This window comes from Schistocerca gregaria, chromosome 5 (genome assembly GCF_023897955.1).
Source record: "Schistocerca gregaria isolate iqSchGreg1 chromosome 5, iqSchGreg1.2, whole genome shotgun sequence".
Taxonomy (NCBI): domain Eukaryota; kingdom Metazoa; phylum Arthropoda; class Insecta; order Orthoptera; family Acrididae; genus Schistocerca; species Schistocerca gregaria.
In genome coordinates, this window is record NC_064924.1 from 121,628,313 (window position 1) to 121,648,062 (window position 19,750).

At 42.6% G+C, this 19,750-nt stretch overlaps 1 protein-coding gene across 1 annotated transcript in view; it reads right to left on the minus strand.

The window, feature by feature from the left end:
* Nucleotides 1–19,750, minus strand: part of LOC126272474 (venom dipeptidyl peptidase 4-like) — a 274,930-nt gene that overhangs the window by 190,503 nt on the left and 64,677 nt on the right. Inside the window, exon 3 of the mRNA XM_049975353.1 lies at nucleotides 5,895–5,980. Coding sequence (XP_049831310.1) covers nucleotides 5,895–5,980 — 86 coding nt within the window. The remainder of the gene's footprint in view (nucleotides 1–5,894; nucleotides 5,981–19,750) is intronic.

Below are 19,750 nucleotides of genomic sequence, written 5' to 3' on the forward strand. Positions count from 1 at the left end.
AGAAGACAGCCGCCAGTGTTTTTCGACAATTTTCTACTCTGGACTGCAGCTAGTTGTCTGTGTCAAAATATTGTCTTTATATCCAGTGGTTCATTTGAGCAGAGATGAACCTCTGGGGTAGCCAATTGCGGGCTGTATTGTGGGTGATCAAACACTACCCCTCGAAAACACTGCAGAAGCATCTTCATTGCCCCTGCAGAGTGTGGCCGAGAATTGACGTGTAGAACGAACCGCACGACAGTTATTTTACGTGGATTGCAGAGCTTCAGGCGAAATCTTGCGCCAGGCCCTGATACTTGGCGGGAGACGCTGATTTCTAGCCATCTTTGCGTTCTCGCTGTGAGCTCAGAACTGGAAAGAGCGACATGACGCGATGGACGGGCTGACTAGACACAGTGCCCCATGCATTTGTGCAAAGCTTCATTAGATTTTCACTGTATTTTCCATTTCGCGACCGATGTTGCTTACTTTCCGAATAACCCTTGTATATAAAATGTTCTTAAATGGCATCATCCCTGGCAGTCTCTCATCCATTTCACGATAATGCAAAGACGATTCACCCTTCTTTGAACTCCTTTCGAAGTCATCCATGTGTTCAATATCTTACTGATCCTGTACCATGCAGCTATAGTGGAGAGGAAGGGTAAAGAAGTGTGGTGTATGGTAGTCCCTTTTCTCTATGTATCTCCCGTGTTTTCAGTGTTTTGTGGGGATAAAACACAGTCTTTGCCTCACTTGTCTGTGTGGTGTAAACGCTGCTGTAATCATATTGTTTCGCCTCTATTCCTTTGTACTTAAAAGACGAAACACGTTAAGTAATGTCGAAATGTTAATGTTGATTTCTACATGGTATTGTGTTACAATACCTCGAAAAGACGAGGCTGTTACAGCGCACTGCATATCCCTTGTGTACATCTCAAAGGTGTCTACTACAGTTTTCTTTTTATATGTGGCATACGATTTGAGGGGTATACACATCTCATTGTAATGTCTACTAGTACGATTCGAGTGCTATATACATCTTCGTATTAACATCAAATTGTATGTTTCACATTCTTCGGATCAGACTGCACATCGCTAAATTGGAAGCGCATTTCTAAGTAAGTTTTTTTATAATTAAAGTGGTGATTGGTGTGATGATTAACGACAAAGCATCTGCTCCTAGCTGGCCAGCATACACATGTCCGTTGGTTGGTGGGTGGGAAGGTGTTTACAGAGCTTAGGGGGTTGTTGCCCAAGCCACTGCATGCATATGTGTCCACGAGAGGGGAAGTTTTTACTTCTCTTATTTAAGATGTGGTCACGGCCACTACTGCCGGCCGCTGGCTGACGCTGCGTCTCCTCCTTCACAGATGTGAAGCGGTGAGCACTGTGCCACCACACCCACCCCAGTGCAGTGGCCAGTGGTGGCTGTAGTGCTGAGCGGTGCAGAGACGGGCTGCACCAGCCAAGTACAGCGATGAGGTGTGCTTAATGTGGGCAGCAGGCAAGTGCAGGGTGTCTATAAATTAATATTGGGATGTTAACGCTTTATAATATTTGTTATATTAAACTTACAGTTATAAATGATATGTCAAAAGAAAGAACAACTCAAACAGTTTTACCGAGAACCTTATAAATGTTCCATGTGAGCACCATTTGTCACCCGGCACACATCAGGTCTATAGCCGAGTTCTTCCCAAATATTGATAAGTGTGTCTTCAGTGATTGTAGCAACAGCTGCTTCAATCTGGTTTCTTAATTCAGGGAGGTCTGCTGGTAGCGGAGGCACATGCAGACGATCCTTGATGATGCTCCAAAGGCCTTGCGGCCTATCCAATGCTTGGGTATAGTGAAGTTCAACCAATTGCGTACTTTACTACGCCATTGAGGCGGTGCACCATCTTGCTGGAAAATGAAGTTCTCTGTTTCATCTTCTTCCAACTGAGGGAAGAGCCATTGCTCTAGTGTATCAAGGTAAAAAATGCCAGTTGCAGTAGATTCACCAAAAAAGAAAGGCCCATAAACTCTCCATCGGGATATGGCACAAAGAACAGTCACTTTAGAGGAATCTCATTGCATTTGTACCACCTCATGAGGATTTTCTGAGCCCCAGATGCGCACATTATGAGTGTTAACATGTCCACTAAGGTGAAAGATCGATTCAAGACTGAAGATAACATCACCCAGAAAATCTTCATTGTCATGAAACAACATTTCGTTTGCGGAGTTGGCATGTAATCCATGGTCTGCGGGCTTTAGAGCCTGTAATAACTGTAGACGGTAAGGATGTAGTTGTACGCGTTTTCTTAAAACTTTCCAAACAGTCGACATGGGAACTTGTAATTTACCACTAGCCTTCTGGACTGATTTCTTCAGACTACGAGTATACGACTCTCTGACTCGCTCAACAATCTCTTCACTAACTCTTGATCATTCTGTACTCTTTCCTTTGTTGATAACATCTACGAATATTATTTTCACTTGGAGGATCATAACCTAACTTCAGCCGGAACGCACATTGCACAGTAACTACAGATTCGGTCTTTGCAAACTGCAAAAGACAAAACGCTTTCTGTTCACTGGTCGCCATCTTCGCTACTATCGCTGACTAGCGGATTCCGGCGAAAACATTGCGCGTTGCACATGCACAGTGGTGCCAAACCCAACTTTTTGAGTTGCTCTTTCATTTGACATATCATTATTTACAACTGGAAGTTTAATGTAATAAATATTATAAAGCGTTAAAACCCCGATATTCATTTATAAACACCCTGTTTGTTTTTTCATAAAGACGTAATTACCTTCCCCATCCTATCCCAGTGATAGTACCACAGATGTGGGATGCTAGTGTAACTGAGCAATGGGGATACCTTTCTGTAGAATCGTTCCTGCCGTTATTTACTAGTCCAGAAGAATCTCATAGTGTTAGGCTTCTCTTCGTAACCTGATAGCGATATCTCTGTTTCTTAGCACACTAGTAATGCAGGGATAAATTCCTTACAGTGAAACATAGACTTGGTGCTTAGCAAGAGTGTTTTTTTTCTTATATAATGCATTGTGCGGTTTGTTTAATGTCGGGTACTGGTGTCATACTGTTCTAATTATTTAGCTTTTTATGGTCCTGTGTGTCTTTGGGATACTGAGACAAAATCAACAAAATTGGAATGAATTCCCCTAAAACTGTAAATAGTAATAGAGGTGGTTCACTTGCAGGAGGTACATAGCAGGAGTGCAATTGTTAGTTAAATAATGCATTGCAGGAATTGATTGGTGTATTTGTTAAAATATGACACTGTGGAAATTGAGTCGTCTTGAAAAGCAGGAGAAAATCGGTAGAACTGTAGTAAATAGCCACAAAACTGTAAACAGTGTCATACATTGCAGCAAACACTATTCGGTACAATACTCTACTCGAAACTGCGAAAAAAAAACGAAACTGCGACTATCAGCTGAATTTGTTTCTGCAAGCATTGCTGCCAATTGACCGAGGTACGGACAGAATACGTACGTCTGCTAAGTCCCGTCTCATGATTCTGACTAGCTGAAGACTGGTGTCAGTAAGGACGGGGGGGGGGGGGGCAACTGGTGGGGCGGGGGGGGGGGGGGGGGATTCCAAATAGGAATGCGCTATAGGAATGGGGAGGGCGCATCGACAATTTCTGATCATAATTTGTGATAATTAAGATCAGACTAAAAGCAATTTGACAGCTGTACAGAAATGAGCACAAGGGCACCACTTAATGGCCATCTTGAGCCATGAATTGTGGTAACTGAAGTGACAGTTGTGGGTCATTAATTACACTCCTGGAAATTGAAATAAGAACACCGTGTATTCATTGTCCCAGGAAGGGGAAACTTTATTGACACATTCCTGGGGTCAGATACATCACATGATCACACTCACAGAACCACAGGCACATAGACACAGGCAACAGAGCATGCACAAGGTCGGCACTAGTACCGTGTATATCCACCTTTCGCAGCAATGCAGGCTGCTATTCTCCCATGGAGACGATCGTAGAGATGCTGGATGTAGTCCTATGGAACGGCTTGCCATGTCATTTCCATCTGGCGCCTCAGTTGGACCAGCGTTCGTGCTGGACGTGCAGACCGCGTGAGACGACGCTTCATCCAGTCCCAAACATGCTCAATGGGGGACAGATCCGGAGATCTTGCTGGCCAGGGTAGTTGACTTACACCTTCTAAAGCACGTTGGGTGGCACGGGATACATGCGGACGTGCATAGTCCTGTTGGAACAGCAAGTTCCCTTGCCGGTCTAGGAATGGTAGAACGATGGGTTCGATGACGGTTTGGATGTACCGTGCACTATTCAGTGTCCCCTCGACGATCACCAGAGGTGTACGGCCAGTGTAGGAGATCGCTCCCCACACCATGATGCCGGGTGTTGGCCCTGTGTGCCTCAGTCGTATGCAGTCCTGATTGTGGGGCTCACCTGCACGGCGCCAAACACGCATACTACCATCATTGGCACCAAGGCAGAAGCGACTCTCATCGCTGAAGATGACACGTCTCCATTCGTCCCTCCATTCACGCCTGTCGCGACACCACTGGAGGCGGGCTGCACGATGTTGGGGCGTGAGCGGAAGACGGCCTAACGGTGTGCGGGACCGTAGCCCAGCTTCATGGAGACGGTTGCGAATGGTCCTCGCCGATACCCCAGGAGCAACAGTGTCCCTAATTTCCTGGGAAGTGGCGGTGCGGTCCCCTACGGCACTGCGTAGGATCCTACGGTCTTGGCGTGCATCCGTGCGTAGCTGCGGTCCGGTCCCAGGTCGACGGGCACGTGCACCTTCCGCCGACCACTGGCGACAACATCGATGTACTGTGGAGACCTCACGCCCCACGTGTTGAGCAATTCGGCGGTACGTCCACCCGGCCTCCCGCATGCCCACTATACGCCCTCGCTCAAAGTCCGTCAACTGCACATACGGTTCACGTCCACGCTGTCGCGGCATGCTACCAGTGTTAAAGACTGCGATGGAGCTCCGTATGCCACGGCAAACTGGCTCACGCTGACGGCGGCGGTGCACAAATGCTGTGCAGCTAGCGCCATTCGACGGCCAACACCGCGGTTCCTGGTGTGTCCGTTGTGCCGTGCGTGTGATCATTGCTTGTACAGCCCTCTCGCAGTGTCCGGAGCAAGTATGGTGGGTCTGACACACCGGTGTCAATGTGTTCTTTTTTCCATTTCCAGGAGTGTAGATTCCGAAGAAACAAAACTAGGAGCCCAAATGATTGGTTTGTTTACATAAAGGGAACTAGGGTAAGCGGCCGATTTGTTTACAGGAGGAGGAAAATGGACCTTTTGTTTCAGAGCCCACTCAGCCTCCCTACTGTGAAGTATGAAGGAATGTTTGGACCTTGCTTTGAAAAGGGAGAATTTCAAGCCAAACTGCATAAAATAAACTTCAATATCCTTCCAGAAATATTTCCATGAGTTGAAAGAGTGTGTGCATGTTGGTTCTCAGATTTAAAATTCAATGCATGATGATAATTTTGCAACAGCAGAAAGTTAATATCTAATTCATTACAAGAACTTTCTCTATAACCAACGTTTTCTAATATATTATGATAGTTGTGTTGATTCTGATTCAGTATCTGTACTGTCTTAAGCAAAAATCATACATCATAAACGCTTATTTTGTGTAAAAACCGAACGTTATGTGTATAAATCGAGGTCATTTACTAAGAAATCATAATAAAACATTTCACACAAATTGTTGAGGAATCATCAGAAAGCTAAACGTTTCTAGCCAAATTGATATTTCTTCTTCTACTGCTGTGTAAGCTGTGAACGAAGTGACAGAGCGCCGTCGCCTTCTGCAGCTTACAACTACGTCTCCCAATCTAGAAGCACTTTTGTGCAAGGTAAACGCCTTGTAATACTTGCCTCCTTCGGCACCACGTCGTACGTCTCATCTGTAGAAACGTCCCAAGCGCGTACCTCGTCCTCATACTCGAAGAGGAGTATGGAAGCTGCAACAAATGATACACCACTGGTAAGCGTGGTACGTCCTGGGGCAGTAAGCTGTAGGCCTTCCATCTCACATCGGCTGTGCAACGTCCCATATATCAACTCACAACTAAAGTAAAAGTGGGCTAAACCACTGTTTTCAGATATCAAATGTTTACTCACTGGAATAAACTAGCTCTTTTTGATAAGTCACCACTTACACCATTCATTAACAAAAATAAATAAAAGGAACGGACCCTCCCTTTTTGTATTTTTAACCTATGTGGCCCTGTTTTGAAAGAATAGAGAAAGAGGAGTAATACGTTTATGTTATCTCCCTACAAGTTTTGAGTTTTAAAAGTTATGTGGTTCCTCTGCTATAAAAATTAAAAACATTACAAATTACTAAATATTTTTATCAAGTGAGAAAATTTTAGGAATTAAACTGGTTATTGTTATTTTTACACTTTTACTGGAAACAATATAAGAATATAATATAACTGTAATTATGTGTCTACAGTCATCATTGACCATCAGTATGAAATATAGGTACCAAAGAAAGAAAAGTTATCAGTATGATGATTTAGAAATAAAATTTTATCTATTTTACTTTAAGCGAGTCGGTTTCCTTTCTCAGTGTATATTTGTTCTGTGCTTGAAAAGATAAGCTCACAGGGAACTGCCGCAGCTAGAATACATAATATTTTCAGATCCTGCAATTTTCTGGTTTCTAACCAGTTTAAGAGATAGCTGTTTTCTAGGCAAAACCGTCTTAGACACATATTTGTCAAGTTCCACAAACGCTGCGTGTCCTAGGTTGTCACTTTCTTCTAGCTGACTGATAGTGTCGCTAAATTCCGCCTAAGCTGAAGAATTCTGATGCTTTATTATGGTAATTGTTTGATAAATTAGGTGTCTTCGTTCTTGTTGAACAATCAGCGCTTTCATTTTTGCAGTAAGTTACGTGTAGCAGTCCTGGAATGTTATGTCATCTCTAAATTCTTGTTTTTTGAGGAGGGGATCGAGCAATTTGCCTCGCTAATAAGTTCGTTGCTGGAGATAGCCCCAAACTTTTCTGGCAACCCTTTAAGCAAGTTATTAATCAATGAATCTATTTCAGAGGACATCCTTTATTTTTGTCTTCAAAGATTTTAGTTATTATTCCATTAATCTCGGCAAGATTATCATTTTTGCGAGTGAGACTCTATTCTGTGAGGACATATATTCTGTTATCTCTTCGGAAACTTTAAAAATCTACATAGACAGTTGATTATCTCCCAGTTTGTATCCTATAAGTTTAAAGTTATCGCTTTTGCTTCCAGAATAGCAAGACAAAAAATTATGGGAACTTTACTTGAAAGAAATATCTGCAACATCTCGTTAAAAGAGGTCCATCTGATTGGGACGTGTTGTTTCAGATTCAGTGGACCTTTTCTCTTAATTTTCTTGTATTGTGGAAAGTTTCATCATGCAAACGGACTCTGTTTGAAAAACATAACAGCTCTTTTGAGCTCGTCGCGGGTCTTATATATGGACTTCTTAACTATGTGTTGTACAACAAGAGATACAGAATGTGCAAAGCAAGAAAGTTTCAGAAACATGGTAACTAACTTTATATCCGAAACATGATTTGTTATTGGCATTAACAATCTTTACCCAATGTCAGATGTGTTCTTCGGGTGTCTTTCTCCGAAATGTAAGCACTCCAAAGGTAAGACTTTAGTTGAATCTTGCTCATGAAATGTACCTTGAGTGCATCGAGAGTAAGACAAGGATGCAGTTTCTTTCAGATTCTTTTTAATACTTATACTGACGTCATTCTAGCGCAATGAATAAATAAATTAAGTCTTCATACTCCTGACCTCAACAAAATGACATTACTTTTTCCTTGCGATCAGATTGCGATTACTGACAGCGAGAAAACAATAGAAAGAGCTGCTCATATTTTATCCGCAACAGCTTCTTTGTATAATGCCCAGTAAAACAATAATAAATGACCATAAAAGTAAAGTCGTTCGACTTCTTAGGAAGTACTATTTCATTTATGGCAGAAATGGACATACTAAAGAAAGCAGAAATATTTAATTACATGGTGGAACAACTCTAGAACACTCAGAACTAAAGTAGAAAAGGAAACGCTATCTATGTTCTACAAAGCGATGTCAGTAGCAGCTATGACATGTGCAAATGAATCTCTGACTGTAACAAAAAGAAATGTATGTAGAATACAAGCACAGGAAATGCGATTCTTAAAAAGATTAAACGGGTACACATTGTCTGACAAGAGATTAATTTTAACTTCAGAGAATATATCGGAGTGAATAACATGAATGACCAGATGAAGTAAAACAAAAAGAGCTGGAAGGACTATGTCGCAAGGATGAAAGACGACAGGTGCCTAAATTAATGGTGAATTATTACCCAGAGGGCAGAAGAACTTTAAGAAGACCAAGGAAAAGGTGGAGAGATCAATAATTTCAACCAAGAGAGTGTAAAAGACAAGCGTTTAACGCATGCAGCAGGAACAAAGCAGACACTTTATATTAAAAATATTATGATTTTTTTAAATAACTGATGTAAAAACTTCTGTAACTACATCTCAGACTGTGGTCCAATATAAGAGGAATCCTGAAAGCATTAACCTGATAAGGTTAAATAAATAGGTAAAAACGAGGAATATATAAATGCATTATCATGTATGTAAAAATCATTATGTAACATAGATGCCATTATTATTACAAAGAACAATATCTGACAGAGATGAAACAGGATGGAGAGTCACAGATTTAAGAAAGTGAGATGCGAGCTGAGTGAGTCAAGAGCACTGAGAGTGCTGCATCTCCTGACTCACTTTGCGTTCGTCCCTCTATGAGTCGTGGGGAGTGCACGACACTACAAGAGAGTTACATTACTCTTTGTAGTCCGCCTGGCAATAAAATATCACTGCAGATACTGTTGTGTTACTAGCAGCTGACCACTCACACACCAACACAGGACTCACTGACCCATAGTGGCCTTGACCAGCCTGGCTCGCTACAATTCACTGTTAGCTTCACTCGGACAGCTTGAACCTGCTATCAATGGGCATCACACTGGGGGCCCACACATGGGGATCTGAGGAAAGTTCAGCACATCCTGTGTGGCTGCCCTGAGGATGACGCCTCACATGTGGTGGAGTGTGAGGTCGTTCCGAGGTGTGGCATGCAGCAAAAGATTTTCCGAGAGACCAATCAGAGGGCCTTCCCAGTTCATCTGAGGAACAAATTTCAGGTGCTATTTGTGTCTGACGCCTCTGAGGCAGATGCAGTCTCTCTCCCTGCTCCATATGAAGCCTCTCGACCCATAAGGTTTGGGCATTCACAGAGGGTGGGTCTACTGGTAGTTGGGATCTCCATAATTAGGCACATAATGGAGCCCATTAGAGATATGGCTCCCAAGGAGGGGAAGGAAGCCAAAGTATATTCTATGTGCATACTGGGAGGAGTCATTCCAGATGTATGAAGGATGTTTCTGGATACCATGAAGAGCACAAGGTGGGGACAACTGAATGTGGTGGCTCATCTCTGTACCAACGATATAGACCTTTGTTATGGAACCATGGGATGGGTCTGACTCAGAGGTTCAGACGGCCGTGCGACCGTGCGGGCTGCAGATTCCTCGACTTAAGCAACAGAGTGGTCGGTTTCTGGGGTCCGTTTACTAGGTGAGAGGTCCACTACACACAGGAAGCGGATACACGGGTAGCGGGGGCTGTGTAAAGGGGACTGGGCAGTTTTTTAGGCCAGAGGGTCTCGCGAAACTACAGAAAGGTGTCAGTCTAAAAGGGTGAATGACAAACGCAGGTAGATACCCCTAGCAACAATCGGTATTGTAGTTGTAAGTCGTCGTAGCTGCCAGGGGAAAGAACCGGAGCTCCAAGCACCAACAGAAAACACTGAAGCTCAAATTTCTATATTTACAGAATGCGGGCGAAGCTGGAAGTAAGTACAGCCGAAATTTTTACAAAGAACCTAACCGTGTTCAGAAAGGACAGGTTAAATTGAGTTAATGGTGGGGTGTTATTGCTGTTAGACGTACTTTACCTTGCAGTGAAATCGAAATAGATAGTTCCTGTAAGTTAGTACAGTACACGCTATACTTCGCAACCGGAATAAATTGATAATTTGTCCTTTTACCGATTCCCTGACTCAGAAATATAGTTGCTGAACAGTTCAAAGAAAACTTGAGTCTTATTTTCAAACAGGTACCACACTCATATAATTATAGTTGATCGTGGCTCCAATCTACCTTCGATAAGTTGGCAAAACTACATGTTTAAAGCAGGCGGTAGGCATAAAAAGTCTTCTGAAATAGTACTGAACGCTTTCTCAGAAAATTATTTTGAACAATTAGTTCAGGAGCCCACTCGAAGTGTAAACGGTTGCGAAATCATGCGCAACCTCTTAACAACTAAAAATCCTGAGCAAAGAGTGATCATCATGATAGATACAGCGATTAGTAGCCGCAACTTTGCTGTAACCGGACTGACTACCGTAACATCCAAGTCTACCAAAAATAAACGCAACGTACATCCAGAGATAAGAATATTTAAAGTAACTGGAACAAAATAAAGTTATTTATGGCGTAAAGGCTGATCCTAACAGCAGAGATACCGCTTTTCTAATGTTTCCAAAATTCCGATTTCGTCTGAACGAAAAAATCTCAGTTTTGAAAAGAAATTACTAAGGGGGATGTGAAATGTACCCATTATTCGCGGATAAGATCGCATTTTGCTTGATTTCCAGTTTCGCTATTTTCATACGTGAAGTGAATGTATGCCGGCCGCGGTGGTCTCGCGGCTCTAGGCGCTCAGTCCGGAACCGCGCGACTGCTACGGTCGCAGGTTCGAATCCTGCCTCGGGCATGGATGTGTGTGATGTCCTTCGGTTAGTTAGGTTTAATTAGTTCTAAGTTCTAGGCGACTGATGACCACAGATATTAAGTCGCATAGCGCTCAGAGCCATTTTTGAAGTGAATGTATCAGTTCTGCAGTACGTGCGGAATAAACAGCAAGCAGCAGGTTATCACGTCGACTAGAAGTGGCGGTTGGCCATCTGGCGCTTTCAGAGCCGGTGAGATGAGGTGCCGATGTAGAGATCGGTCGTACTGTTGCAGACCGGTACGTGGGGAAAGTACATGTATTCCGGTGCGAATCAGGTAAGTGTTATTCATAAATATTTGAAATGGTTCAAATGGCTCTGAGCACTATGGGACTTAACTTCTGAGATCATCAGTCCCCTAGAACTTAGAACTATTTTAAACCTAAATAACCTAAGGACATCACACACATCCATGCCCGAGGCAGGATTCGAACATGTGACCGTACCGGTCGCGCTGTTCCAGACTGTAGCGCCTAGAACCGACCGGCCCATAAATATTTACTAACAAAAGTTGCGATTTGCCGCTCAGGCATTAGGAGCAGTCCACGGGTCATAAATTTTCAGTAATTTTACAATTCCAGGAAACTTTGATATTAATAAACAAATGAATAACTTTGACATAACCGAAGGTGCACGATCTTATACGAACTACACCGATTGTACGCTCAAGTTAAGAGTGTGCGTCATCGTTGGCAGTCATCGACGGGATACCTTTCGATCTAGCCATGCGGTAGACCACGCTCTCGTACCGTTAATACACTCATGATCATAAATTAAGGATAATTGCAGAATGTGGTGCCACACAACGTGGCACTACACAAAACTGGCGCTATCAGCATAGGCACATAGGGAATATCTACATCTACATCTACATCCGTACTCCGCAAGCCACCTGACGGTGTGTGGCGGAGGGTACCCTGAGTACCTCTATCGGTTCTCCCTTCTATTCCAGTCTCGTATTGTACGTGGAAAGAAGGATTGTCGGTATGCTTCTGTGTGGGCTCTAATCTCTCTGATTTTATCCTCATGGTCTCTTCGCGAGATATACGTAGGAGGGAGCAATATACTGCTTGACTCTTCGGTGAAGGTATGTTCTCGAAACTTCAACAAAAGCCCGTACCGAGCTACTGAGCGTCTCTCCTGCAGAGTCTTCCACTGGAGTTTATCTATCATCTCCGTAACGCTTTCGCAATTACTAAATGATCCTGTAAGGAAGCGCGCTGCTCTCCGTTGGATCTTCTCTATCTCTTCTATCAACCCTACCTGGTGCGGATCCCACACTGCTGAGCAGTATTCAAGCATTGGGCGAACAAGCGTACTGTAACCTACTTCCTTTGTTGTCGGATTGCATTTCCTTAGGATTCTTCCAATGAATCTCAGTCTGGCATCTGCTTTACCGACGATCAACTTTATATGATCATTCCATTTTAAATCACTCCTAATGCGTACTCCCAGATAATTTATGGAATTAACTGCTTCCAGTTGCTGACCTACTATTTTGTAGCTAAATGATAAGGGACCTATCTTTCTATGTATTCGCATCACATTACACTTCGCTACATTGAGATTCAATTGCCATTCCGTGCACCATGCGTCAATTCGCTGCAGATCCTCCTGCATTTCAGTACAATTTTTCATTGTTGCAACCTCTCGATACACCACAGCATCATCTGCAAAAAGCCTCAGTGAACTTCCGATGTCATCCACCAGGTCATTTATGTATATTGTGAATAGCAACGGTCCTATGACACTCCCCTGCGGCACACCTGAAATCACTCTTACTTCGGAAGACTTCTCTCCATTGAGAATGACGTGCTGCGTTCTGTTATCTAGGAACTCCTCAATCCAATCACACAATTGATCTGATAGTCCGTATGCTCTTACTTTGTTCATTAAACGACTATGGGGAACTGTGTCAAACGCCTTGCGGAAGTCAAGAAACACGGCATCTACCTGTGAACCCGTGTCTAAGGCCCTCTGAGTCTCGTGGACGAATAGCGCGAGCTGGGTTTCACACGATCGTCTTTTTCGAAACCCATGCTGATTCCTACAGAGTAGATTTCTAGTCTCCAGAAAAGACATTATACTCGAACATAATACGTGTTCCAAAATTCTACAACTGATCGGCGTTAGAGATATAGGTCTATAGTTCTGCACATCTGTTCGACGTCCCTTCTTGAGAACGGGGATGACCTGTGCCCTTTTCCAATCCTTTGGAACGCTTCGCTCTTCTAGAGACCTACGGTACACCGCTGCAAGAAGGGGGGCAAGTTCCTTCGCGTACTCTGTGTAAAATCGAACTGGTATCCCATCAGGACCAGCGGCCTTTCCTCTTTTGAGCGATTTTAATTGTTTCTCTATCCCTCTGTCGTCTACTTCGATATCTACCATTTTGTCAACTGTGCGACAATCTAGAGAAGGAAGCACAGTGCAGTCTTCCTCTGTGAAACAGCTTTGGAAGAAGACATTTAGTAATTCGGCCTTTAGTCTGTCATCCTCTGTTTCAGTACCATTTTGGTCACAGAGTGTCTGGACATTTTGTTTTGATCCACCTACCGCTTTGACATAGGACCAAAATTTCTTAGGATTTTCTGCCAAGTCAGTACATAGAACGTTACTTTCGAATTCATTGAAATACACACGATACAGATATGTAATTCCACGGTTTTGGCGGTAAGTCGAGAACGCCGTCCCGAAACACATGTGCTACAAAACGCCACTGTTTCCTGCGGATGTACCCCGACATCAACATGGGATATGACCACCATGCACAACGTGTTGGCATACTCTGGATCAGGTCGTCGAGCAACTGCTGGGATATAGCCTCCCATTCTTGCACCAGTGAGTATCGGAGCACCTGAAGTGTGGTAGGGGTTTGAAGACATGCAGCGATACGTCGACCGAGAGCATCCCAGACGTGGTCGAGGGGGCTTAGGTCTGGAGAACAGGCAGGCCACTCCATTTGCCTTATGTCTTCTATTTCAAGGTAATCCTCCACGATGCTATGTGGCGTCATCCATCAGGAGGAAGGTCAGACCTACTACACCCCTGAAAAGGCGGACATACTGGTGCAAAATGACGTCTCGATACACCTGACCTGTTAGGTTATTCTGTCAAAAACATGCAGGGGTGTACGTGCACCAATCATAATCTCACCTCACACCATCAAACCACGACCTCCATACAGGTCCCTTTAAGGACATTAAGGGGTTGCTATCTGGTTCCTGGTTCACGGCAGATGAAAACCCGGCGAGAATCACTGTTCAGACTATGCCTGGACTCGTCCGTGAACATAACCTGGGACCATTCTTCCATGCACTGTCTTCTTGACAGGGGTCAGTGGAATGCACCTTGCAGGTCTCCGGGTGAATAAACCATGTCTGTACAGTCGTCTGTAGACTGTGTGTCTGGAGACAGATGTTCCAGTGGCTGCAGTAATGTTGCGAGTAAGGCTGTTCCAGTGGCTACCGTAAGGTTCCGTGTAAGGCTACCTGCAGCCGAGTAAGGCTACCTGCGGTACTCCGTGGCCGTCTGAGGGCACTGACGGTGAGATATCCGTCTTCTTGTGATGTTCTACACTGTGGATGTCCCGTACTGTAGAGCCTGGACACGTTTCCTGTCTGCTGGAATCGTTGCCGTAATCTTGAGATCACACTTTGTGGCACACGTAGGGCCCGTGTTACGACCTCCTGTGTTTGACCAGCCTCCAGTCGCCCTAGTATTCTACCCCACATAACGTCATCAATATGTGTTCTCTGAGCCATTTTTAACACACAGTCAACTTTAGCACGTCTGAAAACGTTTGCAAACTTACTCGCTGCACCGCACTCTGACATGAACCAACACACATCTGAGCGTTGTTTCGCCATGTATCAGCATTATCCTTAATTTATGAGCATCAATGTAATTACCTCATAACCAGTGCGAACACGTTCATGTTTTGGTGTTTCTTAAATGTTTCATTATGTAAAACAAAGACAATAGTATTGCACTTTCAGGAACCAGCGGCTCTGACAGGGTCTATGATAGAATCGCCACATAACAGGTAGTAAGAATTTCTACGCGGTGGCTCACTAAATCAGTTTAGGGACCGACTGGCTTAATTATCGCAAAACTCGGGTGCGAAAGCGTGGCCAGATATACTGTACGGCCCTTATAGCACCATTTACGGACTCATAGGCTAAGCTGAGACATTTCTGAAGGGTTGGTACGAGTGGGGTGTTCTTGCGCTTGGCATCTCTTGTGGGGAGACGAATTTTCCGCAAATTTGGTTAGATAACAGTGGACAATTGTAGTGGATACGAAGGGTAATTTCGATGAAAAACGTGATGAGAAAAGAAGCTGGAAGTGAACAATAAATGTGAGAAGCGCTTGCAGTGTGTAACATTAAAACTGTGTGAGTCAAGTAATGTAGGAAGTGTGTCACGAAAAGTCATAAGGATCGCATAGCGAAAAATAAAATTTGCTCCAGAAGAATCGTAGCAGGAAAAAGCAAAAAGCGACGTCCGTCGTGACAAGGCAAGCCACTTAACCTAAGGAAGAACGCAGCGCGACGGCGTCGCTTGATAGAAACTAAGCACAGTACAGCAGCAGAGCTAGGGTGTGCTGGAAGTGCTCTAGCTGAAGTCCGGAGTTAGATGCACGGCGAGGCAGCAGAGCATCACCCCTCCCAGTAAAATATACAATTTTCAAAGTAAGCAAATGTAATAGAATACTGTTGTATATAGTTAATGTTACTTAGAAGTGGTAGGAAAACTGAAAGTAAAATGAATGAACCAATTATTAGCGAGAAAATACCCCAAGAGACCTCTGACTTCTTAGACACGCAAGATGTATTTCAGCTTGCAAAATCAAAAGAAGGACGTGTAGTAAAGATGAATGATATTGTAGGTAACGAGGGTGAGGAAGTTCTATTAAATATGGGGTGTTCAAAAAGTCTCTCCGCAGTGCCGTATGATTGTTCGCCTGCCTGGGTCACTTCCCTTCAAGTGGACTCTCCCAGCATTTCACTGTTTTGTTTATCTCAGCCAGTTTTAAGTTTAGTTCCTTTGATCGTTTGTTTCGTTTTTATCACTGTTAAAATGCTAACCATTGAAGAATGTGTGTTTTTAGTTGAACAAGTGTTCAAAGCTGGCGGTAAACACAGTTCAGTTCGTCAAACATTTAATTCAGTTTTCCCGGAGACAACACTCCCGCATCGCGATACTGTGCGAGATTTGATGAACAAAATTCGATGTACGGGTTCAGTGACAGATGCACCGAGAAGTGGTAGTCCTAGCGTTTTGTCTGAGGATAAATTACTCGATATTTCCGATAAAATTTCCATGAGTCCGAACTAATCAGGAAGAAAACTCGCCCAGGAAATCAATGTTAGTGTCGGAACGGCTCAAACAGCTGTAAGGAAAAAATTAGAACTTTTCCCATACAAAGTGAGTCGTGCAAGAACTGAAAAATATTGATCATGGCAAAGGACTTCATTATTGTCTATAGTTCAAAAATTTCGTTCAACAAAATGGAAGGGATATTCTTAATTAAACGTTTTTCACTGATGAGGCATGAACTCGTAAAATTCTCTTATGTGGAGTTCTACAAATCCATTGTGTTTTCATGAGGAACCACTTCATTCTGAAAAAAATAGGAGTTTTGATTGCAATTTCTAGACGACGGATTGTGGGTCCATATTTTTCAGTGAAACAATAAACGCACAATGATAGCGCAGTGAATTTCTGAACCAATTTTAGGAGAACTTGTGTTAAGTGAAACACTGAACGGTTATTTTCAACAAGTTGGTGCAACCGCGCATACAGCTTGCGTTTCAATGCCACTGCTTGCTGATGTTTTTGGTGATCGCATAATTTCACAGGGACTTTGGTCTCCACGATCGCCTGACCTAACACCACCTGACTTTTTCTTCTGGCGTGCAGCGAAAGCAACCGTCAGAAATCCATCGATGAATTGAAAACTGAAATATCCACTTTCACTGCTTCTGTTACAGAAATGTTGCAGCTTGTGTTTGGAAACATGATTAGACGAATTGAATTGTGTATTCAACAACACGGGGGACACTTTCAACATTCAATCAGAAAATTTGAAAGTAAAAATGAATATTCAATAAATTAATAACTTTTCACTAAGTTTCATTTCGGTATATTCACTGCGGCATACGGCACTGCGGAGAGACTTTTTGAACACCCCGTATTTTAGACACTACAGAAAATGCTCCTGAGTCAGACACTCAGACAGTGGTTAAGGAAAGAATGACGACAGAAAATTAACCTCACAAAATTAATGGTTCAGAATTTAATATGCAAGCCATGTTTTCAGCTATGATGAGTAAACAAGAGGAAAATACACAAAGAAACAAAAAAATTAAACGACTAACAACAAAACAGAAGAAACTGCTAGGGACACTAACGAGAACCTAGAAGAAAATACCAAAAACTCGAAGCAACAAATAAGGGAATAGAGTAAAGTGCTAGAGACACTAAGGAACAGTTGATAAAAATTATGAAAGAAATTAACAAGAACACAGTTGATAGGTTGGAAAAATGCATTATGGATATGAACCTAAATTACAAAGTGGCAGATGCAAAAATTGAGAATATAATAAAGGAGCAGGGGGGAGCTCAAAATTTGGAAAAAGGATCACCACTGGGGGAGTAGCCGTAGTAAATCACAGTAAACTAATTACAGAATTACAATGGAATGTTAAAATTTTATATCACAATTTTGGCAAAGAGACTGAAAAATGTAGTGGGCCGCTCTTCAATGTAAATAAAAAAGTAGATGAAACAGAGACAGCTTTATCAAATACAATGTCTTACAACTACTAAAGAGATATTCACATATGTAGCTAGTATTCAGAAAGTGGTCAGTGATTTTACAAACAGAGGCATTGGTATCTTTGCTGAAAGAGTTGAAAAGAAACTGATTCAAAATTAAAAGACTTTATTGCTGTAAGTAACAACGTGAACAATGAAAATGAAGACCACTATTTAAAAGTTGTACTTTACATAATTTTTCCGCAAAAGGGAAACTTCTCCTAGAGCTTTTGTGAAAGAGTTTCAAGATCTATTACCAGAAAAATGGGACGAAAGGAGGAAAATAGGACATGTTACTAGCAGAATGGATGGATATGCTCTTTCATGGGGAATGAGAGTTGGCGAATCGTGTCAAACATACGACGAATTTATTAAAAGATTATTAGACAGGTGCTAGTCTAGAAGTACTAAACGCAATGTTGGAAACAGCATCTCCCAAGGCAGAAATTTCTTAGGCGATGGATATGATTGCTATAAAGACAATTTTCAAAGTTTCTACGAGAAGAACTTGTATTTAGATAACCCACTCAGTGAGCAAGACCTTATTGCTATAACATTAGTCAAACTACTAGTGACTGTGCAGGAAAAATTAACAGGGATCTCGACAAAGAAAACAGAAAATATTTTACAAGCTTTAAACCAGTTGGATGCAATTTCAAGGGAGGAAACATCCAGTGATGGCTGGAGAGGAATAAATTGGAGATCGAGAGAAAGTGGTAGACTGATCAAATATTTGTGATAAGACAAATGATGGAAAATTTCTATGAATATGATATAGATCTGCATTTCCTATTCGTCGACTTCAAACAAGCCTTTGACAGCATAAATCGACAAGAACTATGCAGAGTACTGAAAGAAGTTGGTATAAGACTAATCAGAATGACAATGACAGACACAAGAACAAAAGTAAAGTCCTTAGCAGAACAAGTGAGAGCTTAGACATTAAAAAAGGTGTGAAGCAAGGGGATAGTCTCTCCACTGTCCTATTCAATATAGCCCTTCATAGTGTAGTAAACAAAATCAACAAAAGAGGCACCATATTTATGAAAACTAGCCAGATATGTGCATACGCTGATGACATTGCTATAGTAGGAAGAAATATCAGTACACTCCTAGAAACATACCGGGCAATGGAAACAGAAGCCTTAAAAATTGGCCTCATTGTAAATGAAAACAAAACAAAATATATGGTAATGTCACAATCTGAGGCCAGAAGCCCCTAAAAACTTAAACATCAATGGAGTGTCCTCTTTTAACTACTTGGGAGCCCTAATAACAAATGATAACGGTATTGGAAAGGCTATAAGGGAAAGAATATAAGCAGGAAACAGAGCTTACTTTGCAAATATGCAACTTTTCAAAAAAAGCCTTGTTACAAGAAAAACTAAGCTGCTAATATATAATTCCCTTGTCCACCCAGTTATCCCATACGTCTCAGAGGTATGGACGTTGACAGAACACGATAAAAATGCACCAAGAACCATTGAGCGGAAAATACTACGTAAAATCTATGAGCCAACAACGGAAGAGGAAGGCTGGAGAATACGCAACAATGCCGAATTACTAGAGTTAATACAAGGCACGGACATAGCAAAATTTGTGAAATCATAGCGAATACGATGGCTCCGACACTTGGAGAGAATGGCAGAGGATAGAATTCCAAAGAAAATGAAGAAAGGTATGATCCATTCAGTTAGGCGAAAAGGGAAACCTAGAAGAAGATGGATCGACGAGGTAATAATGGATATCACCAGAATGGGAGTCCGGGGGTGGAAAAGAGCAGCAAATAACCGAGAAGCGCGGAGGAAGATTGTTGAAGAAGCCAAGGCTCACCAAGGGCTGTAGCGCTACTGAAGAAGAAGAAGAAGAGAAAGTGGTAATTGCAGGGAAAACAACTGAAACCGTAATGAACAAAGGGAGCATAACTGAAATCAGGATGGGAGAGACGACGAGAGGCATGGCAATGAATTCAACAGACGTGGGAGAGGAGGTTGGAATCGAGGAGGTTATAATGAACACAGTAACAGGCGGTATCAGGAACAAATGAGAGACA